General features: G+C 46.6%; 1 protein-coding gene across 4 annotated transcripts in view; it reads right to left on the bottom strand.

Annotated features, from left to right (window-relative positions):
* Positions 1-24,536, bottom strand: part of TASOR (transcription activation suppressor) — a 103,494-nt gene that overhangs the window by 54,107 nt on the left and 24,851 nt on the right. For all 4 annotated transcript variants that reach the window (XR_016281019.1, XM_089522353.1, XM_089522363.1 and 1 more), the window contains exons 8-10: positions 23,174-23,205; positions 18,518-18,623; positions 18,194-18,297 (exon numbers count right to left, since the gene is read on the bottom strand). Coding sequence is in view for 3 of the 4 variants with exons in the window: in XM_089522353.1 (XP_089378479.1) it covers positions 18,194-18,297; positions 18,518-18,623; positions 23,174-23,205 (242 nt within the window). In the remaining variant the exon portion in view is untranslated. The remainder of the gene's footprint in view (positions 1-18,193; positions 18,298-18,517; positions 18,624-23,173; positions 23,206-24,536) is intronic.

The following is a 24,536-nucleotide window of genomic DNA, read 5'->3' as shown; positions in this document are numbered from 1 at the left end:
AGCAAACATAACCCCCTTCCAATGTCATACCTTTCTATGTCCTCTGAACCATGTACAACACTGTAACCACCTTGTCTAAATCTAGTTTCACCACAGGTATTTATTTATCACTCAGGATTCCCCAGGCAAGAAACATATAAAAACAGACAAAAACACTCTTTAGAAACTAATTAAAATTAGACCTAAATTAGTAAAACAGTCCTAAAAGCTAATCCTGGTTTTAAGAATTAAAAGATGCTTGTCAGGAGCTCAGCAGGGCCACCCTGGCTTCTCTGAATATCCTCCAGTGACATGCTGCTACAAAGAAAGGATTGTATCCCCCCAAAGTAGTCTTCGGGGAGATATGCAACAGTTCCTCCAGTGAAGATTTCAAATGCCACACAAGCTGATATGAGACAAAATGGATTTTCCAGATACTATTGCCCCAAGGCTTTGTAGGTCATAACCAGCACCAGAAATTTAGCTCAGAAACAAACTGGAAACTAGTGCAGTTAGAGCAAGCCTCAACCAATTTCTTACATTCAGAAAGCTGCCTTAGATTAAGAGGCTGTTTTATCTGTAAATAACAGATGACAGAAGATGCTTTACGCTCATATCAGAATCTAACTGTACATCTGCAAAATTGTTTGTTATATAGTAACCATCCTGGACAACACACCTGTCCTTTCATGCCCAACCCTTGGTTTGACCAAGAATGTTTAGAGATGAAGAAATCGCATACCCCCTGAGCGGCTTAAGTCAAATTTGGAGTGGTGGGCACCAGTTTTAGCTGTTCTGTCCTTATGTATCAATTGGTCTGCATGTATTCCATCAGATTTGGGATTTACCATAATCATCCCAATCTTTAAAAAAAAATGGGGGGGGGGGGAGAGATCCTGCCAATTACTGACCAATTAGTCTTTTAAGTGTCATCAGTAAGTTGTCTGCTAGTCACCTTCTAGAGAAACTATCAAGTTGGATGGAGGAAGAAAATTTCCTGGAGGAACAGTAAGTTGGTTTTAGGCTTAGGTGCTAATCAGATATTAATATTACAGCATTTTATTAGAAAAATAGTCTTCCCCTGCTAGGGAGGGGGACATTTACATAGACTTTTAAGTCTGCATTTGACATAATCCCAAGAGACAGACTATAGTATAAACTTGAGGCCACCAACACTGACAGGCATCTGCTGATTCTTATTTGCAGCGTCTTTATGATAAAATGTATATGCAAAGGAGATGTAATCGCGAAGTTCATTTGACTAGATTAATACAAACTCATATTTGAGTAAAACAAGGTTGAGTTCTTGCCTCTACACTGTTCAATATTTATATTAATTATTTGGTCAAGACACTTTCTGAAATCAATTCCTAAATTGGCAAGGAGATCCATATCCCACTCTATGCAGACAATGCAGTATTTCTGTCACTATCATTTGTAGTTTTGAATGGTTATTAAGAATGCTGGGTGTCTATTGCAATACTAAACAGTTGGCAATTAATTATGAGAAATCTAAAGGTTTCGTTTTCAGTCAGAACAGGTGTAAACACTGTCAACAAATCAATGGATATCCAATTGAGCAGGTTCAATTTTATAACTATTTGGGGGTAATTTTTCCAGTGCTGGGGAGTAGTGGTGATTTTGGCGTTATTTCTTGTCTTACTACAGAATAAGATATTTTTCTTAATGTTACTCCTATTTTTGTAAAAACCTCTTACTCTTTTACTCATTACTCCTACTCCCCAGTCCTGAATTTTTCAATCTCCTGTTTCCTGGAGAGCTAAAGTATCTAATACCATAGCAAATGCACAACAGAATTATAACTTGCTTTTCTCATTTTCTTTTTGTTGTGACCTTCAACGCCATTTTATCAACCCAATTTTACAAAGTATACCAGGGAGATCAGATGTGTCTGACATTGATTACCTTTTGACTGACCAGTTTCGCGAGAGCCAAGGTAGCTAGTTTTTGTGTGGCAGCAACAGCTTGTTGGCGTAGGATGATGTGTTAATATTAATGGTATTACCATTTTATGCTGGTTTTTAATTATCATAATACAAACATTTTATATTTAATCTTGCTTTTAACTCTGTTTAATATTGTATTTTTAATGTATTACTTTGTATTTTATCAATCTGTCAAAGGGTGGAGGGGGGAAAGAGTCAGGTTGGGGTCCCCCATCTGAAGATGTTGGACTCAAAGTCCCAGATGAAGTCGCAGGGAAAGGGCAGGAATCAGATGCAGGAGAGACAGCTGGTGCCAGGATGGGGCCCAGGGCGGGTCTGGGCCTGGAGGTTAGAAAAGGGGAGGGCGAGCTGGAACCGGGGGAGGAGGTGGAGAAAGACATGGTGGGCGCACTACTCGAGGGACTTGAGATGGGCTAGGAGGAGGAGATCCAGGTATTTGTGGATTTCAATGGCTTCCCTGTGCATTCTGACCTGATAGTTGTTGGCATGGTCCAGAATTTCAGTGTTTTCAAGTAATATTTTGTGCCCAGAATGGTTTATAACTACTGCTGATTTTTCTGGCTGACCCAGTCTGCAGTGACTCTCATGTTCTTTGATTCATGTTTGACTTGTCTGCAGCTGTAGACTTGTCTGCAGCTGTACGGTATGCGGTAAACTCCTGCGGACGTGAGAGGGTCTCTACTGTCCTTGGCTGAGCGCAGTGTTTGCTGGATTTTCATGGTCAGTATGTAAATCATTTGGCAGTTATGACTCCTTTGATGTATGGTAAAAATGCCTTCCCTTTGGGTGGTTGTTTGTCTTTCCTCCTCTGGGTTTTTCTGGGTCAGCCAGCCCTTCTGATGTCTGAGCTGGAACGATTAGCCTATAGAATTTGGTCTAGGTGCTTCAATTCTTCTTCCAAGTAGTGGGGTTCACAGATCTGTTTTGCCCGGTCTACCAATGTTTTTATTGTGCTTCTTTTTTGTCCTGGGTGATGGTTGGAGTTCCTGTGAAGGTATCTGTCTGTATGTATAGGTTTTCTGTATACTGTGTGGCCAAACAGTGGTTCGATTTGCAAATAACTAGGACATCCAAGAATGGCAATGTTCCTTCCTTTTCTTTTTCTGCCATGAATTGGATGTTAGGGTGGATGTTGTTCAGATGGTTCAGAAACACAGCCAATCATCTTCTTCAAGGCTCGAAATGGTGAAAGTGTCATCCACATATTGGAGCCAAGTTGTGGACTTTTTTTTTTTGATGCTGTTTCCAGGGCTTGATTTTCAAAGTGTTCCACGTAAAAGTTTGCTATTCCCATGGCTACCCCATCTTTCTGCTCATAGAATCCATTGCCCCACTGGAAGTAACTTGTGGTGAAGCAATGTTCAAAGCGCTGTGTAAATCTACAGTGCTATATAAGTAAAGCATAACAACAACAACAACAACAACAACAGGGCTGTGATGTCTTTTGGAAAAAAATTTATCAGATGAGTGGCATGGTGTCCATTATGGGGACTTTGGTGAACAAGGAGACCACATCTTCAAGTTCCAAATAGCAATCACAATCAGGCATCCAGGGGAGGGGGATTGTAAAATTAACCTAATTAGGGCTGAGGACGGAACTTCCTCCTCAAGCATGATGAAGTAGTAATTTTATGCAAGACACACCATCTTCTTTCCCCCTTATGGCGGCCTGAAAAGTATAGTGCCACATTGGCGAACCCGTGTCATGTCTGCCATCTGTGGCACATGAAGCCATCTGAGCGAGCACGTGGTGGCCACAGCAAGGAGTGGCAGGGAGGTGTGCACAGCTGGCCCAGGTCCTTGCTGCAGCCCAGTTCTATTATGGAAAACCTAGCTGCTATAAGGAGGGACGGTGTGCGACCTTTCTGGACAGAAGCCCCTCCATTTCCGACTGGAAGCCTGGCTGTTCCGCCCAGAAGGTCTTGCATTTTGCGGTGCCTTGGTCGTCCTTGGCGGTGAGAAAAGTAAGGGCAGAGGAATGACACTTCTAGGGGACCCTTGCTGCTGTCCCTGTTTCTCCCTCTTGTGGAATCGCCCTCTGTTTGCCCCCCGTCCCCCACTTAGCCTTCCCCCACCCACATACAGCTGCCCAGGAGGCAGCTGGAGCTACAGGTGGACATGGAAAAAGGCAGTGCACTGAGGACAGAGGACTCATTTTCCCACCCAAGCATGTGAGTTCAGACTGGCAGAACGAAGAAGTTCGTCTCCACGAGGAAGGAAGTCTTAAAGAACACGGTGCCGGCTACACATTCTACTGGTCGGGCAAACCCAAAACTGAAAAACATCTTTCAAGTGTAGGCTTTATGATCAAAAACTCCATTGCCTCCAAACTCGAAACCTTGCCAACAGGACACTCTGATCGCATTATCTCCTTACGCCTCCCACATGTTGTTCTCTTCAGTATATATGCCCCAACTATGTAAGCCGACCCTGCGGAGAAAGACAAATTCTACTCAGATCTACGCCACCTTATACAAAAAGTCCCTGCAGAAGACAAAATCATTATCCTTGGTGACTTCAATGCCAGACTAGGAAAGAACTTCGAAGCCTGGAAAGGTGTTTTAGGCAAGCATGGTGTTGGAAACTGTAATGATAACGGACGCCTCCTGCTAGAGTTTTGTGCTAAACAGCAACTGACTATTACAAACACCATCTTTCAGCAGAAACATAGCTTGAAGACAACCTGGATGCATCCCTGATCCAAACACTGGCACCTCACTGACTACATCCTAGCGTGCCAGAGAAATATTTGCGATGTCACTCATACCCGAGTGATGCCCAGTGCAGAATGTCAAACAGATCATCGCCTCATAAGATGTAAACTAAATCTTCATTTTAAGTTTAAACCTAAGAGGTGTGGCATCCTAAAGAGGAGACTCCAAGCCAACAATCTTCAACAAGCTACCATGAGAGACAACCTCCAGGCAAATTTGCAAACAAAACTTGAAGACCATCCTGTAGACTCTTCTCCTACAGTGGTTTGGCAACATATCAAAAACAGCATCCTGCAGTCTGTAGAAGAATCCTTAGGATTATCCCTCAAGAAAAACCAAGACTGGTTTGATGAAAACAACCAAGAGATCCAGGAGCAAAGAAGAGAACTGCTCACCAGGCATACCTTGCCCAGCCATCTTGCCATGTAAAAAAAGCAGCCTTTCGCTTTGCATGTAGTCAACTCCAACAAAACCTCTGAGACATTCAGAACAAGTGGTGGATCAATTTAGCAGAAAAGACACAACATTGTGCACATCTGGGTGATTCCAGAGGATTTTACGAAGTTCTTAAAGCAGTGTTTGGACCTACATATCAGGTCCAAAGCTCCCTATACAGTACAGATAGTCAAACACTAATTACAGATAAAGCTTCCATTCTGAACTGATGGGATGAACATTTCCAAAGCCTCTTTAGTGCCAACCAAGCAGTCCAAGACTCAGCTATTCAACACATGACACAACATCTGATGAAGAAGGAATTGGACATAGCTCCCACTTTGGAAGAAACTGTTAAGGCCATACAGCAGATGAAAAACGGCAAGGCTGCCAGGATTGATGGAATTCCACCTGAAGCTTGGAAACATGGAGGTCATGTACTCCATGCTAAACTCCACGAGCTCCTTGTGAGTTGCTGCGAACTGCCATCAGATCTCTGAGATGCAGTCATCATCACCCTGTATAAGAAAAAAGGAGCAAAATCGGATTGCTCAAACTATCAAGGTAGAACACTGCTCTCCATTGCTGGAAAAATCCTTGCAATGATACTGCTGAATAGATTAGTTCCTGCTATTGCAGAAGAACTTCTCCTTGAAAGCCAGTGTGGCTTTAGAGCTAATAGGAGCACTACAGACATGGTATTTGCCCTTAGACAACTGCGAGATAAATGGAGAGAGCAGAACAAAGGACTCTATGTAACATTTGTCGACCTCACCAAAGCCTTTGACACCGTGAGTAGAAAAGGTCTGTGACAGATCCTGGAACGACTAGGATGCCTCTCCCCCAAATTCCTCAAAATGATCATCCTGCTACATGAAGGCCAGCAAGGTCAAGTCAGATATGGCGACGCTCTCTCTGAGCCCTTTCTAACAACTAATGGTGTGAAACAAGGTTGTGTTCTCGTTCCAACTCTATTTACAATCTTCTTCAGCATGATGCTCTAAAGGGCTACGGCAAATCTCGAAGGAGACGGCATTTATATACGCTACTGATGGTAGCCTATTTAACTTAAGCCGCCTGAGAGCCCACGCTAAGACTCTAAACTGTCTAGTCCATGAGCTGCTTTTTGCTGACGATGCTGCCCTCATTGTCCATACAGAAGCAGCTTTGCAGTGCCTAAGATCTTGTTTTGCTACAGCTGCAGAGTTCTTTGGGCTGGAAGTCAGTCTGAAGAAAACGGAAGTACTCTACCAGCCTGCACCACAGGAAGAACACTACCATCCCCACACCACTGTAGGCACATCTGTGCTTAAGTCCGTCCAGCAGTTCACCTACCTGGGAAGCATCATCTCCTCAGACGCCAAGATTGATAAAGAGATCGATCACAGACTAGCAAAGACATATAGTGCGCATTCGGAAGGCTTCACAAAAGAGTCTGGAGTAACAAACACTTGAGGCGAAGCACAAAAATCAGTGTGTATAGAGCCATTGTACTGCCTATTCTCCTCTATGGGTCTGAAACATGGCCAACAACTACGACTCCTTGAACGCTTTCATCAGCGCTGTTTACGCACAATTCTAAATATACACTGGACTGACTATATGACAAATGTTGCTGTTCTTGACCAAGCAGGGATCACTAGCATTTAGGCCATGCTATTGAGGATGCAGCTGCGCTGGGCAGGACACGTTTCTAGGATCATCGCCTCCCAAAAATAGTATTCTATGGTGAACTCGCCACGGGTCAGCGTAAGAGGGGCGCCCCGAAGAAGAGATACAAGGACTCCCTGAAACAACATCTCAGGCCAAATGGATCACCAACAATGGTCCGCCCTGGCCTCGCACCGGGAGGCATGGAGACGCACTATCCACGATGCTGCAGCCTTCTTTGAAAGCTCACACTGAATGACTCTCGAAGAGAAACGGCAACGCAGAAAGAACCACAACCTGGAAACATCACCCAAGTAGACTTTCTGCTGTGCTTTCTGCAACCAGACCTGTTTATCCAGGATTGGCCTTTTTAGTCATCAATGCGCTTGTGCAAAGGATGGGATGGACAGGTTGCTTACCTGTAACAGTATTTCTTCGAGTGGTCATCTGCGAATACATACAAATGGGTTTTACTGCGCCTGCGCAGTGCTGCTCGGAACCTACTGGAATCACTGGGCAAAGTTTACTTTGCAACATATAGAAACTTTTTGGCGGTAACTCCGCCCACCCGTTATAAGGCCCCTGGTTTCCCGCTCTTTCCCCAGTTCCGCAATTTTTCCGCCAAGCAGGCGATGGAAGAGCCAATAAGAGCAGGACACTGAGGGGATGGACGGGTGGGATTTGTATGTATTCGCAGATGACCACTCGAAGAAATACTGTTACAGGTAAGCAACCTGTCCTTCTTCTTCGTGGTCTCTGCGAATCATACAAATGGGTTTAGACTGACAAGCTAAGGTCTGCGGCGGAGGGAGTGTCCTGAGACCAAAATATGGTGAACCACAGGTAATTTTATTACAATAAACACCTTGAACCATAAAAAGAGTCAGTCTTTGTTTAAGCACAAATCACATAGCAATAGCTTTGCTAAACCTGAGAAGGGAACAGAGGTCATGCAAGACCGATCCCATAGGACGTGTGCAAATCAACATTTAGCGGTGAAAAATCGTATAAACCGTATAACACAATACATTAGTAGTGCACTCAATGCAACCCTGAAACCAACACAGCCCTCCCGAATGCTGCGTCACGGATGGCTCTGGTCTCCAACCTATAGTGTTTTATAAAAGTTAAAGGTTGGGACCAAACAGCGGCCTTGCAAACATCCTCCAAGGGGATCCCTGACAGGAATGCCGAGGACGCCGCCATTGATCTCGTGGAATGGGACCGAACCCTGCCCGGGAGAGGCTTTCCCAACAGTTCATAGCAGAGATGGATGGTACCGGCCACCCACTTAGACAACCTCTGCGGAGATACCGGCAACCCTTTTTTCGGTTCCGAGTAACATTGGAAAAGTCTCTCGGACCGACTGGATGCGGCAGTTCTGTCCAGGTAGAATGCCAACGCTCTCCTGACGTCAAGAGAGTGTAGGCGTCGCTCCTCATCCGACGCTGGATCGGATGCGAGAGTGGGCAACACAATGTCCTGGCACATATGAAAGGCAGACACCACCTTCGGCAGAAAAGTGATATCCGTACGGAGGACCACTTTGTCCTTGTGGAACCTCAAGAAAGGTTGGTCCCTCCGTAAGGCACAAAGTTCGCCCGCACGGCGGGCAGACGTGATGGCCACAAGGAAAGCAGTTTTCCAAGTCAACAGTCTCAAGTCCGCTGTGGCCATGGGTTCAAAGGGCTTGGATTGGAGCGCTGACAATACCGACTCCAGGTTCCAAGCCGGCGTCGGTACCGACACTGGAGGGTGTAGGTTGGCACAACCCCTTAAGAATCCCTTCACCAAAGGATCTTTGAAAAAAGAAACCCTCCCCCCGAACTGATATTTTGCACAGATGGCGGACAGGTAACATTTGATGGAAGTGAGGGAGAGCCCTCCATCCAAAAGCGCCATCAAGAACTCCAGCACCACTGGAGTGGACACTTGTGCAGGAGACAGGCCCTTTTGGTCAAGGAAGAGGCAAAATCTCTTCCATTTCAGGGCGTAAGAACGCTGGGTAGAAGGTTTCCTCGCAGCCAAGATCACCGTCCTCACCGACTCCGGCAGGGCAGTCAGGGCTGAATCCTCCAGGCTACCAGCGGCAGGTTGTCGATGTCGGGGTGGAGAATTCGTCCGTCCTGGATCGACAGCAGGTCCGGGCGGGTCTCGAGGCGAAGAAAGCACCGTCTGGAGAGATGCAGAAGGGATGCGAACCAAGGTTGTCTCGGCCACCATGGTGTGATCAGGATCGCGTCCGTATGGTTTAGCATCATCTTGGAGACCACCCTGATGATGAGAGGGAAGGGGGGGAAAGCATAAAGGAACTCCCCCGACCACAGGAAGGCGAATGCGTCTCCGAGGGATCCGGTCATTGGCCTCCTGGAGCAGAACTGGGGACAATGGCTGTTCCAAGCGGTCGCGAAGAGGTCGATCTGGGGGGTTCCCCACCTGTCGAACAAAACGCTGACCGTTTCCGGATGGAGCCTCCATTCGTGGGACACCGAAGACGATCTGCTCAGGCGGTCTGCCAAGTCGTTGTCCTCTCCTGGTAGGTGGATTGATTGGAGAAGAACTTGTCTCTGAATGCACCAATCCCAGATGCGGAGGGTGATCTCGAGGAGAGTCCTTGACTTGGTGCCACCCTGCTTGTTGATGTAATACATCACGGTGGTATTGTCCGTCCTCAAGAGCACCACCTTGCCTGTCACAGCGGGTTCGAAGGCTTTCAGCGCCTTTTCGACCGCGAGCATCTCGAGGGCATTGATGTGAAGAAGACTGTCCGCATCCGACCATCTGTCCTTTACGACTAGGTCGAGGAGGTGGGCACCCCAGCCCTCTAGGGAAGCATCGGTTGTTAGCGTCACCTGCGGTTGTGGTTGGTGAAAGGGCATTCCGACACACACGTTGTGCTCGTCCAGCCACCAGTTGAGGGAGGCGGCTACCGGTCTCGGCACCGTCAACCACTTGGATGGGGAATCCTCCATCGGGGAGAAGACCGTAAGAAACCAAGCCTGGAGTGGGCGTAGGCGAAGTCTCGACCATGGCGTCACGAAGGTCGTTGATGCCATGTGGCCCAAGGCGATTTGGACATCCCTGGCCCTGACTCTTCTGTGGGAGATGCAGGGTCTTAGTGCTGTCACCAGTGCTCGGAAACGGTCTGCAGGAAGAAAGGCGGAGCACCTTTCGGAATCGAGGATGGCCCCGATGAATTTGACCTGTTTGGATGGAATGAAGTGGGACTTTTCCTTGTTGATTACCAGCCCGAGAGAGCCCAGCAGTCGGGTGGCGAAAGAAATAGCCTCTTGGAGGTCCTCCTCGGAGTCTGCGACAAAAAGCCAGTCGTCCAAATAAGGGAAGACTCTGTAGCCCCTTCTGTGGAGATATGCAACTACCGGGGCCATGCACTTCGTGAAGACCCGCGGAGCTGTGGCAAGGCCGAACGGAAGCACGTTGTAGTGGTATGCGTCTGAGCCGACGGCGAAGGCGAGGAATCTCCGGTGGGACTCCCGGATTCCGATGTGAAAGTAGGCGTCCTTCAGATCGACCGTCGCGAACCACAGGTCCTGGCGGAGAAGGGGCAAAATAGAGGCTAGGGTTACCATACGAAACCGGCGGTACTGGAGGAAGAGGTTTAAGTTCCTTAAGTCCAGGATTGGTCTAATGCCACCGTCGGGCTTCGGTACCGTGAAGTACCTGGAAAAAAAAGGCCTTATGGAAAGAGTGAGGGGGTAATGGGGAAATAGCCCCTTTGTCCAATAAAGCGCGCACTTCGTCGAGAAGGGTGTCCGAGGGTGGGGTGGAAATGAAAGCTCCGGTGGGCGGGAGCTCTTCGAACTCGAGGGTATAGCCCCTACGGACGATGTTTAGCACCCAAGAGTCGGAGGAGATGGAGGCCCATGTGGTGACAAAGGGCTTAAGGATGTCCAAAAAGCACCTACGGGAGGCGAAGTGCGCGGGAAGGTCTCATGCCCTCTTTTTGGATTGGTCAGGGTCTTGTCGTCGGTTCCTACGGTACCGGGAAGACGGATTGCGGCGGCCCGAGGACGATGGGGACTGAGATGGGTACCTTTGGCGCTGGGCACCCTGCTGGTGAAATTGCCGGTCCTGGTAAGAAGACCTGTTGAACTGGCCTTGCTGCTGTTGCCAAGGGCGGAACCTCTTACGGAAGGGAGCCGGGGCAGGGGCAGACATACCATGTTTCCTCGCCGCCGCCTTCAATCTGAACTTTCGGTTCAGCTTGTCGTCCGTCTCCGCATGGAAGAGGCCCGAGTCGTCTATCGGCATGTCTTCAATGGTTGACCTAACGTTGGTGTTGAGGTCTGATCCCCGTAACCAGGCATGTCTCCTTAGGGCAATGGAGGCTGCCATGGCTCTGCCCGAACATTCCACCACGTTTCTGGACGCGGTGATGAGCCACGCGCCGATGGAGTGGGCCTCATCCCTAATCTCCGTAAGGGTCCGCTGGGCCTCATCCGGGACGTCGGGCACAATAGGAGAGATGCCCTCCATAAGGGTTTGAATGTAGGCCCCCATACACGCGGTGTAGTTGGTTGCCTTCACCGCGAGTGCTGCAGCCGCGTATGCCTTCCTGGCCAAGGCATCAATCTTTTTAGCCTCTTTGTCAAACGGGACCGCCGCTTGACGCTGAGTTGAGGTCTGTTGAGCACCCTCGACAATTGCTGAGTTCTGCCGGGGGTGAGAGGTAAGCCACGGAGCAGAAGGGGCCGAGACCTTATAGAGGGATTCAATCTTGCGCGGCGGACCCAAGAGAGAGGAGGGGCAGTCCCAAGAACGTCTGACCAGGGCTTCCAGGGACGGCATGAACGGGACCAAGGGTGTTGAAAGAGCCCGGCTGCGAACCCTGCGTTCGAGGGGGTCTCTGGCCTCTTCCTCGGGGTATGCAAGTTCAATGTCCAGGGCCCTGGACATCTTGATGACGTGTTCGAGAAAGGATCTGACGTCATCCGTAGGAGAAGCTGCTTCAGGATGGTGTAGAAGCTGTGGGGAGTCCTGGGCTGGGTCATCCTCGGCCGAGGAATATTCAGAGCCCATAGGCTCGGGTTCGGACTCCGAAGCCACCACGTCAACCTCAGAATACGGCCTGGAGTGTTGGACAGACTTGTCTGCACGCAGAATCGGAGCCGGTACCGATGGTTCTGGTCGGTCGGAGAGCTCATGACGGTGGCGGTCTTGGTCCCGAGGCTGATTTGAATCACGAGGACGATCACGACTCCGGACAGGCTTGGCTAGAGCCACCTCTCTAGGGACTGGGAGAAAGAATTGATCAGTCTCCGAGTCATAATAGTATTGAGGATCGGGTGGAGAGCGTGGAGCCAGAGAAACTGGAGATGGAGACCTCGGCGGTTGATCAACGACCTCCTCGTCGTCCGAGAGGAGGAAGGGAAGCGTCGTCGCCGATTGAGTCTGGGCTGGTACCGTCTGGGCGGCGGTGTCCCGGTCGCGGGTACTCGCCGGGGAGTGCTCAAGACGTCCCGTGGATGAGCGGCTGACCGCCATCGGTGTGGCCAGAGGGTCAACTCGGCTCGGAGAATCGGGCCGCGGGCGGTCCCGACGGGGCTCACGATGAGACTTCCGAGGAAGGGAAGCATCGACGGAGCGCCTCTTGGAAGGGGAGCCAAGCTGAGAGGTCGACTTGGGCTTCTTAGCCGAAGAAGCAGAAGTCGTCTCCGGGGCCGATAGCTGCCTCTTTTTGGTAGACTTGTGGCGAGACGGCTCATCCGGAGGGAAGAATTGGATCGGGGACTCCGAGATGGAAGCAGTACGGCCAGCACGATCCTCGGTGCGGGCTGCGGAATCCCTCGAGCCCGAGGGTTCCTCGGAGGCGGCGCCTCTCGGTGCAGGGTCCTCCGGACCGGCCCGCTTAGATGGGTCCGACGATCCGGACTTAGACTTGGACCTCTTGACAGAAGATCCCGAGGAGGTCTTTTTCTCCGGGGCCGTCTGGGAAGTCCCCGATGTCTCGGCGGAGGCCCCTTTTTTGCGGCTGGGAGCCGCGTCCTGAACCACTGACCCCGGTTTTTTAGGGGCTTTGGGAGCGGCACCACGGGCCGACGGGCGAGAGGCGTCCGCGCGCCCTAAGTCCTGTCCCAATGACGTGGAAGGGGGCGCACTAGAAGGGCCACTATGAGGCTGGACGGCTGGAGCAGAGGCCGTAGGAGCTGACGCAGGACGAGGGTCCCCCTCCCTGATTTTGCCCTGGGCGATAGCGGACGTCAGCCGCGACTCCCGATTCTTACGAGCTTGGGTGGACATCGACTTACAGAGGCTGCATACCCTGGGGTCGTGGTCTCGGCCCAAGCAAAAGAGGCAAGAAGAATGGGGGTCCTGAACAGGAACTTTCCCGCTGCAGATGTCACATTTCTTGAATGGAGGAGACATCCTGAGTCAAGAAATGAAGTCCAAAGGCAAGTCAAAGACGGTCCGAAGTCAGGGGGGGGAGAAGACAAAGCCGAAGTGAAACAGTCCGAGTCAAAAAACACCAGTGAAATCCGAAAAGCGAGAGCGAAGTTCCAAGCAGCCACTAGCACGGCGGAAAAAAGGAACTGGGGAAAGAGCGGGAAACCAGGGGCCTTATAACGGGTGGGCGGAGTTACCGCCAAAAAGTTTCTATATGTTGCAAAGTAAACTTTGCCCAGTGATTCCAGTAGGTTCCGAGCAGCACTGCGCAGGCGCAGTAAAACCCATTTGTATGATTCGCAGAGACCACGAAGAAGAAGAGTCCTTCCTGAATCTTCATTCGCGAAGCAAAGCCAGAGAGACAGTTGACCCTTGTTATAGGCTGGGGTTTGGTTCCAAGATCCCCCGTGGATAACAAAATCCATGTATGCTCAAGCCCCATTAAATATAATGACATAGCAAAATGGTGTTCCTTATAAAAAATGGAAAATCAAGGTTTGATAATTGAAATTTATACTTTTTTTGAACATTTTCAAACCATGGATGCTTGAATCCATTTATAAAAAATCTGTGAATAAGAAGGGCCAACAATACAATACTCAATATAGACAATCCTTACAAACAAAATATATACATAAACAAACAGAACAAATATACACAAAGTCTAAGAAATGCCATAAATTATACACTTATAACACTTCCAGTAACCTTATACTACCCAGTCCCTTTGAAGACAAAGGGGAATCTGTTAGGAAAAGGAGAGCCCGGGGTTTGCAGGAGATGAGCTGACTCATCATCATTCCCCGTTTGCTGCTGCCCGACACTTCAGGTGTGTTCACAACACATGGGTCTCTGCTGTCGGGGAAAGAAAGAGGACAGTGAGAGAGGGAGGAGGATGGAGGCACTTCTTGCTAACAGAGTAGAAAGGACTATCATTCAGTCCCATTGCAGCTTCTAAAGGAGAGAAAGGGAGTTGGCAGGACTCTCTGCCCCTTCTGGGCAGATGCCCACAAGACACAGTCCCTTAGGGGATACCATTACCTTCTCCTTCCCCTCCTCCCATACATGGGGAGGGGTGTTGTGTTTCTTGGTAAGCTTCAGCAGAGGAGGTTTGTCACTGGTGTCCTCTGAGGCTGAGAGAATGTGACTTGCTCAAGTGGGTTTCATGGCCGAGCTGAGAGAATGTGCCTTGGTTTGCTACTGCTTTCCCCTAAGGCTGAAAGAGCGTGACTTGCCCAAATCAGTTTCATGACCTGAGACTGAGAGAATGTGACTCCTTGTTTACAACTTGTGGTAACCTTAAGGCAAATCTAGCCTGGGATTTTCTTGGCAAGACTTCTTCAGAGGAGATTTGCCATTGCCTTCATCTGAGGATGAGAGAGTGTGACTTGCCCAAGGTCTCCCATTGAGTTTCATGGCCAAGCTGGGATACAAGCACTGGTCTCCAGAGTCACATGGTCAAACCACTGGCTCTCTTTGTTCTTGTCATTGTGCTGTGCCTTCTGTGCTTTATTTTGCTTTTTGTTGTTGTTGTTGAGTGTCTCCAAGTCATTTCCAACTTATGGGCCCAGACCACATGCCTCCCTTCCAAGCGCCAGTTCCTGCCAACCCTAAGGTGAAACTATCATGGGGCAAGCTTCGTCAGAGGGGGGTTTTCATTGCCATCTTCTGAGGTTGAAAGAATGTGACTTGAGTGTGTGGTGCTTTCAAGTTGTTTCTGACTTGTGGCGCCCCTAAGGTGAAACTATCATGGAGTTTACTTGGGAAGTTTCATCGGAGGAGGGTTTGCTATTGCTAATCTGAGGCTGAGAGTGTGCCTTGGGGGTTTCCCCCAGAAGGTGGAAGTCCCACTTCCAGAGGTCCCTGCCGCCACTCCCCCAAAATGCAGGTGTCCCACCCCAGAAATGCAGCCCTGGCACCCAGTGACCCCTGGTGCAGGAATACTACTGAGTTTGGGCATGTGGTCTCTAAAAGGTACACCATCATACATGGGCCCTCTCCACTGTCCCACAACTATGCCTTCTTTGACTCTCCCTTAAACTGCCTCATTGCAATGGGGATTAAATTTTATTATAATTTTATTGTGATTTTAATAACTGATTTTTATGCTGTTGTATTTTAAATTGTGGATTAGGGATTGTGTTATTATTTTACTATGTTTTATTTTGATTGTAAACCACCCCGATCCTCTGAGGAGAGGCAGGCTAAAATATTATTATTAATATTATTATTGTTGTTGTTAATGTCTGGCCGAACTAGTCAGTCAAACAGATAAAATTGTTAATTTGCAAAGATATGACTGTAGCAATGACCACACACTGATTTGTACATTACAAAAGAAAGGGAAGTCAGGAATGGATGGGGGTTCTGGTAGCACAAGCTATTGGATATCTTTCAGCATGTTAGGAAACATGCAAAATAAAAATGCTTTCCTCATGAAGAAAGCTCACTCCCATAGAAAGTTACTGAAATAATGCCCTGGACACAGAAATTTCTTAGAAACACTCCCATGCCCCCTTCATTGTAACTAATCCATGTATCAAAACATGGTTACAAGAAAGACTACAATATCCAGCCATGGAAGGATTGACCTCCTTGGTCTGACACTTCTGAAGGGAATTAGGACGATACCCATGATAAACACTTGGTATGGAGAGACATAACTGGTATATTTGTTCCAATGCATCAAAATGCCACCCTGGATCAGACAGATCTTCAAAGCAGAGGCTCAAACCCAGAGAGATTGCAAAACTTCATAAGTGCAAGGGATCAGTTCAGAATGTCATTACCAACAAGACACTTCAGAAAGAGCAAGAGGGTGATGTCAGTTATCATAGTATAGTACCAAGATTCTATATGGGATGAGAAATGGAATTGATAACAAGCCCTATGTAAGGAGGGGTTGAAACTTCCCTATGTTGCCTGTACACAAGAGTGAAGAATAATACCAACAATTGGTCCTCAGTACAAAGCAACCAACCAGGTGCATTGATGCCAGTTGAAGTGAAAAAACGTTACCAATTATCCGTCTTCAATGTAGGGAGATGGACTCATCCTTCTGTTGTTCCATGTACAGCTAAAAAGGAAAGTATTCAATGATTTGCCCTCCGTATGGGGAGACCAATCTGCTTTTGTATGAAGCAAGAGGATGGTACCAACAGTATGTCCTGGTATAGGATAATAGCTCCTCAGTTTAGAGGGGCAAATGCTTCTCTGTTTCCTCCATAAGGTATCAAATGACGTCCTCAGTACTCAGGGAGCAATCTGTTAAGCTTCTTCTATATGGAGTAAGAAGTTGGTAACAACAATCCACCCTCAGCATACACGCATCGAAGATATGCCCTTGGTATAGAGGGATTAAAAGCCTCTTCTTTGAGTGAGAAGATGGTACTGACAACCATCCTTCAGCACCGAATGATTACCCCTCAGTATGGAGGGATGAACCACATCATTTGTTCTCGCAGTATGGAGGAGCCTGTATTGACAATCAGCCACTCAGTACCTCTCCTCCCTAAGGAGAGGAAGGCACCAATGTGAGTTAATCGGGACAGAGGAATCACAACATTTCATGATCCCTCTGTATGGAGAGAGAAGACGGTACTGGTGATCACCCCCCTTGGTATAGAAGGACAAACAGGACTAATTTGTTCCATAGGGAGAGAGAAAATGACAATAAAAGTTCCTCCATAGGGAGGAGTTAATTGTTTTCTCTATTGCCTCCGTATGCAGTGCAAAGATGGTACTGGGCCTCGTATGGAGGGAGAAACCACGACCTCAGTCCCATTTGTAATGAGTTTGCCTTTGCTGGTGACTTTTGCTGGGGGTATGAGCCTGGACTCCGTGCCCCTTTCTGCCTCAGACAAGCTGCTAGTAAAGTCAGGCATACACCTGGACTCTTTACCGGTTTTCTTTATGGCATATACATTTTATTGTCACTCTCACTAGAGGGGAGAAATGTTTTCTTTGATGTTTGTACTTTATCCTGGCCAGAGACTAACTGTGAAGCGGGTCGTCTGGGTTTCTTTTGTCATTTCTCTGTTTTTCTTTTGTTTCTTAACCGCTTGACAATCCGTCTTTATCTGTTTAAGTATTTATCTTTGAGAAGAGGCTGCCTCCGTCTGATCTACGAGAAGGGGGTTGAATCCTAACTGAAATTAACTAACACAAAACGTAGACTCCTGCCTTCACGATCATCACATGGTTAGAACCCAGATGTCATGGATTGATATACTCTGCCATCCTGAGAATGACATTAATAGAAGTTCCTCCATATGGTAGAACTAATCACTTTCTCTATTTCCGCTGTATGGAGTGCAAAGGTTGTCCTAGGCGTCACATGGAGAGGAAAACCACATACTCAGTTTAGTCCATAGAGTAGGTGATGGTACTGGCCCTCGATATGAAGGGAGCAACCATGTCCTCGGTTTCATCCTTACAGAGCAAGAAATGATACTGGCCCTCGGTATGAAGGGCACAACTATGTCGTCGATGTTATCCTTATGGAGCAAGAGATGGTACTGGTTGTTGGTAGTAGATATGATGACTGGAGAAATAACCACCAAAACTGAAGACTATCAAGCACAGAAATTGAAGTCTGACAGGAAAAATTAAACTCTGAAGAGTTCCTCAGATGCTGCTGCTGCAGCAGACAAAAAGGAACTGCAGCCTTGGGCGGGAAGCGAGCCAGTAGGTTGCTTGGAGAATGGGAAAGGCTACCGCCAAAATACTTGTAATACCTCTAAAAGGTTCCAAAGATGCACTACACAGGCACAAGATAACCTAGTTGTGTGATTCAGAGACCACAAAGAAGAAATGGAGTTGCCATAAGTCAAAGTCAACTTGACAACAGTCAACAACAAATTTCTTTTTATTACACAGACTTTCCTCAGTATTACCCTTTATCCCTTAGACACAGTTTGATCTTTTGCCTTCTGAAAGCTCTTACTAAGGTCTAGCATTTTTACGGTCAGTAATGAGATTCTGTGAACTGTAGGCATCCAGCATGGGTAAATAATGTTTTTCTTTAATCTGAAGATGTCTTACCTTCCCTTTCACCTGAATATGTTTCTTTCTGCAGTACACGTGTTGAGACATGTTGTTTCAAATTTTCAATGCTCATAACCATGTCAACATCAAGTTTTTCTGGGCTAGAGGTCAAAGAATAAAGAAATCAAAGTTTCCTTAGCCAGACATTAAGCACAATTTTTTTTTACTTCCAAAATTATCTTTAAGTAGAACCAAAACTATACAGACAAAAGACTAAAAAACATTCTAGCAAGCCACAGAAATTTCAACGTTCTACACTCTGACACAATCTTGTCTAACCAAGACTGATTTTAGATCTGCTTTTCAGTTGTTAATACTTACAGTTTGCAGGGAAGCAACGGACGTGTTTCTGATTTCAAAGCAGCATGGCATACAAGTGTCCCTCGGTTTAAAAGCTGCCCATTCCATAAGGTGTAACTTGTCTTATCTACATTAAAAATATAATAGTGGTATTTATAATACTACATCTTGAAATTTCACTTTTAAAATGAGATTTAAGATAGTTATCATACAGGAGTCAACTATGCCCCAAGCTTGATACATAACCCATTGAAAGTACCGTCCATTAGATCCAAAATAAAACTGCTTACCTGTAACTGTATTTCTTCCAATGATCATCAGCAAATTCACACAAATGGATTATTGTGCGCCTGCGCAGTAAACTTCAGAAACTTCAGGAATCACTGAGCAAAACTTTGTTTGCAACTTTCTGGCAGTAGCTCTGCACATCCTCTTCTAAGCCCTCTAGTGTTCCCGCTCTTTCTAAGTTCAAAAAAATACACTACACAGCAGCAATAAAAAGGAAAAAATGAGAAGGACATGACTGAGGGGAGGATGGATGGGATTTGTGTGAATTCACAGATGACCACTCAAAGAAATACAGTTACAGGTAAGAAACCTGTCCTTCTTCGTAGTCTCTGCGAATTACACAAATGGGTTAGACTGACAAGCTTCAGTCAGTGGAAGAGGGAGTGTCACGATACCAATTGTAAATTCAAACCATAAAAACCCTTAAACTTTAAAAGGAGCTATCTTTATTTGGAACCACAGCAACAATGACATGTTCCCATTACAGAAGCTTGCAAATCACTAGTAATTTGGTTGTTCCAATCAGAAAGAATTTTCTCCAGAGAAGCTTATATGTCCCTTAGCACTGCTCATCGATCTGTACAACATGCCTATATAATGATTGATTAGAATTACATCAAAGAGAACAAACCTCCTTGTATTGTATAAAAATCCACGAAGAATAATAAATGAGCACACAAAAGATTCACTGGATATAGAAGTAAGCTTTTTTTTTTAACTGCTCCTGCAGTCTCTCGGGCTGATGGTAAACAGAGAGAAATCCGACCTGACCCCATCAAGGCAGGTCAAGTTATCCGGACCATCCTTAACGCTGAGAATTCCATGGCCTACCTACTGTTAGACAGGTTTCAAGCTCTCTCTGAAGCTGTTTGCGGCTGCCTGCAGCACAGGCAGATCATCCCACACTGCGCACATAGCCTTGGGACGCATGGCCTTGACAACTTAGGTCAACCCATGGGCTAGGCTCTGTCTCAGACCATTTCAGTCTTGGTTCCTCTCTGTCTTTGATCCCATGGAAGCGCCTCCCACCAAGCGGCTCATGGTACTGAGACCCGAGGACACATCTCTACGCTGGTGCTTTGAACCCAGTAACGTATGCATCGAGATGCCCTTTCTACCTCCTCAGTTCTATCCCACTCAGTTCTGTTCTTGGACTCTGTAAAAGTGGCATAATAGAGGCAAGCATTACCATGTGAAAGCGGTGGTAAACAATAAAGTAATTTAAATGACACAAGTCCAAAATGGGCTGGAGACCAGAGTCCTTTTTAGGGATGGTGAAATAAAAGGATAAAAAACAACGGTGGGACCGACAAGGATCTATGAGTTCGATTGCGCCCTTTTTCAAGATGATGCACATTTCATCGAGTAGGGTGTCTGAGGGGGACGGTGGACATATAGCTCTAATGGTCGGGAGGTCTTCGAACTCAAGGGCATATCATATCCCCTTCAGATGATGTCTAAGACCCACAAGTCAGAAGTGACTGAGGCCCAGATATTATAGAAGAGCCTCAGTGTATCCCCAAAGGGGGTCAAAACGAAGTGCGGCTCTCCATTTCACAACCTCCTCTTGCCTTGATCAGCATCTCTCTTAACGGTAGCCTTGTCAGTACAAGGGTTGTGCCGGTTGGCAACAGTCAGAGGAAAAAGAGGAAGATTGAGAGGGTTGCCGTTGTCTGGACTGATCTTGAAGCTGGTTCTGGCGCTCTTGGGGTTGGTAAGGCCTCTGCTGGTACAGGTGATACCAAGGGCCCTGGCCTCCACAGCGGCGGTGAGGAAACTGAAGTGACACTGAGAACATACCATGCTTTTTTGCCGCTGCTTTCATAAATTATTGAAAATCAAGTTTCTCATCCACCTCTTTATTAAAGAGGACGGAGTCATTAAAAGGCATGTCCTTGATTGCAGATCGGGCCTGGGGATTCGGCCTAATGATCGCAGCCAGGCGTGCCTCCAAAGGGCCACTGAAGAGGAGAGGCTCTTGGAATCAAAGTCATGGGGGTGGCATGCCAGGATTATTTTTTGATCACCTACAGGGTGTGTCTCGAATTGGATGGCCAGGGGTAGGGCCTTCTTCTCACCAGGCGCATTGTCCAGAAGGGGTCCTAGGTACTCAATAAGATGTTGAACATATGTCCCCATGCATGCTACGTAACTGGCCACCTAGTCCATCAATCTTCTTATTCTCCATTTTGGTAGGGGAGGAAGAAGTGCTAGCATGATATCATGGAATTCTCCATGATAGCAGAATTCAGCCTTGGAAGTTGAAATAGCCAACCAGGAGCTGAAGGAGGGGTGTAATATAAATTCTCGCTCTTCCTTGAGATTGTGGCTGGGGTTGTCCAGGAGTACTTGACGATCTTTTCCAATGTGGGAAAATAGCCACTGTAAGGGGGAGTTGATACCTTCCCATGTATTCTGCGCTTGATTGACTCTACCATGTCATCATCAGTACAGGTGACCTCTACTTCAAGGGCATTAGCCATCCGGACTATTTGGTCAGCAAAGGTCTTCACATCATCCGTGGGGGAGGCAGGGTCCAGCTCAACCAGGTGCTGTGGTGTCAATGTTTTCTCCACATCTGAGTCAGGTGTTGGGGAGTGTGATGCTCTCGGGAAGCATCCTGATCGAGGAGAGTCCCTGGGGATCTTTGGCAGAGGTCTATCATAAAGAGATTCACGGCGTGGAGAAACTAGTGGTAGAGTCGGGGTGGAAGCTCTGATGACTTGAGCTTTGGTTACAACCCAATACACTGGAGTTGGAGATGGAAATCTCAGAGGTCGAAGGTTGGAAAGAAGCCTGTCAGCATCTACCGGCAAGAGGTATCGACCACTGACATAATCATAATCATCATAATAATTATTATTTATTTATATCCCGCCTCTTCCAATTGAGATCGAGGCAGGTAACAACAAAGAAAATACAATATACAACAATAAAAACAACAACAAGCTTCACATAATCAAAGACCAGGTTGAGATAGTGTTGAAGATACTCCTGAAAAGAGGATTCCATGTCCACAAGGGCGATATCACTGGTCTCGGCCCCGAGAGTGGCCCAGTCCCATCAAGGAGGTAGATTAAGGGCTCGAGTCTGGGGGTACCAACTCCAACATGACCTGTTGGGTTCAGAGTCAACATCGGCGGATCTGTATCCTGAATCTCTCCCTCCGACCCAGTATCAATGTTGAGGTAGATGATCTGACACTTCACCTGATGAAATCAGGTGCGTCTTCACCCTCAGAACGATCGATGTTGAGGCCAATTGATCAAGATCAGCACCAACGGCTGTGTATGGAGTTTTGGCCTGATTTGTCAAGGGGAGAAGCAGACTGGGCTCTTTTCGAAGCTGAATGGTCAGCTGATCTATCCCCTTTAGAGTGGGGAAGACCTTTCAGACTACTTCCATTTGGAAGTCTTTTTGGATTCCTCACACCCGCATTCTTTATCCACCTTGGACGTCTTATCTTTAGATGACTTTTTTCTGGGTCTCTCCCCTTCCTTCTCCTTTTCTTTCCCCCTTACTGGAGGCAGCAGGGTAAGCTGCCGAAGAGCCTTCAAAGGTGGGAGCAGAGGCCGGTCTGAGAGCTCGCTCCCAAAGAGCCGCCTTAAGCTTGAGGTCCCATTTCTGAGAGCCTGCATAGTCACAGACTTGCAAAGAGGGCAAGTTTTGATATTATGGGCCTATCCTTAAACATAAAACACAGATCAGGGCAATCTGAAGTGGGGATTTTCGAGGCGCATTTACCACAGCGCTTAAAACAGGCTATTCTCGAGCAGAGTTGGGGGTCACAAATCTGAAGGCACAATCGAGGTCAGATGGTGTGAAGTCAATTGATCAATCATCAGTAGCCAGGCCCAAATCCAAAAGTGGTCAAAAACAATCCATTAGGTCAAAACCGAAAGTAATTAGTACAAGCGATTCCAATAACAAAGTTCCTTCAAGCTGCTAGCGCGGCGGACGAAAGGAGCTGAGAAAGAGTGGGAACACTAGGGGGCTTATAAGAGGGTGGGCGGAGCTACTGCCAAAAAGTTGCAAACAAAGTTTTGCCCAGTGATTTAAAAAGTTTCCAAAGTTTACTGCGCAGCTGCAGAATAACCAATTTGTGTGATTCACAGACACCACAAAGAAGAAATTAATAGTATTCAAAACTATGTAACTTCAATTCCAATGATAGCAGAAAAAGTATGTTCTGAGGAAATAGCAAATTTAAGTTAAGACCCTAACATCTGTTTTTCCAGAGTATTGTAAGATAACAATTTATCATAATAATAAAGACTCAACAAAGGGGGAGACACAGGAAAAGGAGGACTCTTGACAGGGGGCTCTGGAAGCACCATGTTATAATCTGAACCAGTAACCCACAGCTTTATTTAGTAATTGTATTCTTACCAGTGCTCTTATCCATATTAGAAGTCTTTGTTCTACAAGCAAAATAAACAAAGTTAAAATCAAAAGCCTATAAACAGTACTCCCTATACAAAACTTCCCCCTCTGATCGATTAATGAACTGTCATACACCTAAATACCTCTATTATAAATGTTTGCCCTTTTAAGGTAACAATGCTTAAACACAATTTATACAGTTATACAATAAATTAACATTACTTGTGCAGAATATGGGGTTTCTTAAGTAAATGGCTGTATTCACCAGAACTGTAAAAATGTACTGAACACATTCTGTGATATACTTTGCTGATAAACTTTAGATTCAGAAGATATTTTTACATTCCAGTTATGCCAAAAAGTGGATTATGTCCTAGCACAGAAAGTCCAGAATCCTGTTGGTGAACTCTGTCACAGTGGTTACCTCAGCAAAGGGGGGAGTGTGAAAACGCTGAAATTAAATGAAAGAACTAAGGTGTTGGCATATTCAATGCTGAAGGTTTCTGTCTGCCTTCCCCCACCACTGCTGCATAACTGTGGGAAAAGTGCAAATCTAGTTCACTCACAAGATTTTGATCATTGTGGTCACAATGATCATAAATACAACTTAATTATTAATCTCAAACATTAAAAACAGATAGTAATATGAGCAATTAATCTCAGAGAATATGCATGCTTAATATACTACCAGGCTTTCACAATTATGCACAGATACTCACCAATGCAAATACGGCACTATCCTTTAGTAAACAAGGTAGGTGACAAGCCTGCTTTCCAACTATAAACTACACCTATGCAGCAAGCTCTGTTGCACTCCCTGCTCCAAGGCTGTGACAAACGGGAAGGTAAGCAACTGTGCCAACAAGATGCTCAGGATGCCTTCACCTCACAGGACTCTTGGGTGGTGGCAGGAATTTCTTGGCTACTCCAAGTCCTGCTATCAACCAGCAATAGAAGCTAGAGACCCTCTTTTCTACACAACAGGCGAAGGGGATTTGTTTCAGTTTATCCTTCCAAAGTGGTTCTGGGCCTCTCTAGTGACTACAATTCTTGGTTTATCAGTAAAACTAAAAAGACATTGTAAACCCCTATGTGTGTTTCATTATATGTACTTAAGATATAATGAGGTGTCTTTCATTTGGTGACCAATCGTTTTTCTCTAGTTCTCATGATTCACGACTACATTTGTAAGCTATCTTTATTTGGAACCACAGCAACAATGATATGTTCCCATTACAGAAGCTTGCAAATCACTAGTAATTTGGTTGTTCCAATAAGAAAGTATTTTCTCCAGAGAAGCTTAAATGTCCCTTAGCACTGCTCATCGATCTGTACAACAAGCCTATATAATGATTAATTAGAATTGCAT

The sequence above is a fragment of the Sceloporus occidentalis genome, unplaced genomic scaffold (assembly GCF_023333645.1).
Source record: "Sceloporus occidentalis isolate IW3139 unplaced genomic scaffold, rSceOcc1.0.p SCAF_1, whole genome shotgun sequence".
In the NCBI taxonomy this organism is placed as follows: Eukaryota; Metazoa; Chordata; class Lepidosauria; order Squamata; family Phrynosomatidae; genus Sceloporus; species Sceloporus occidentalis.
Note: the sequence above shows the minus strand (reverse complement) of the source record. Positions and strands in the feature narration are given on the sequence as shown.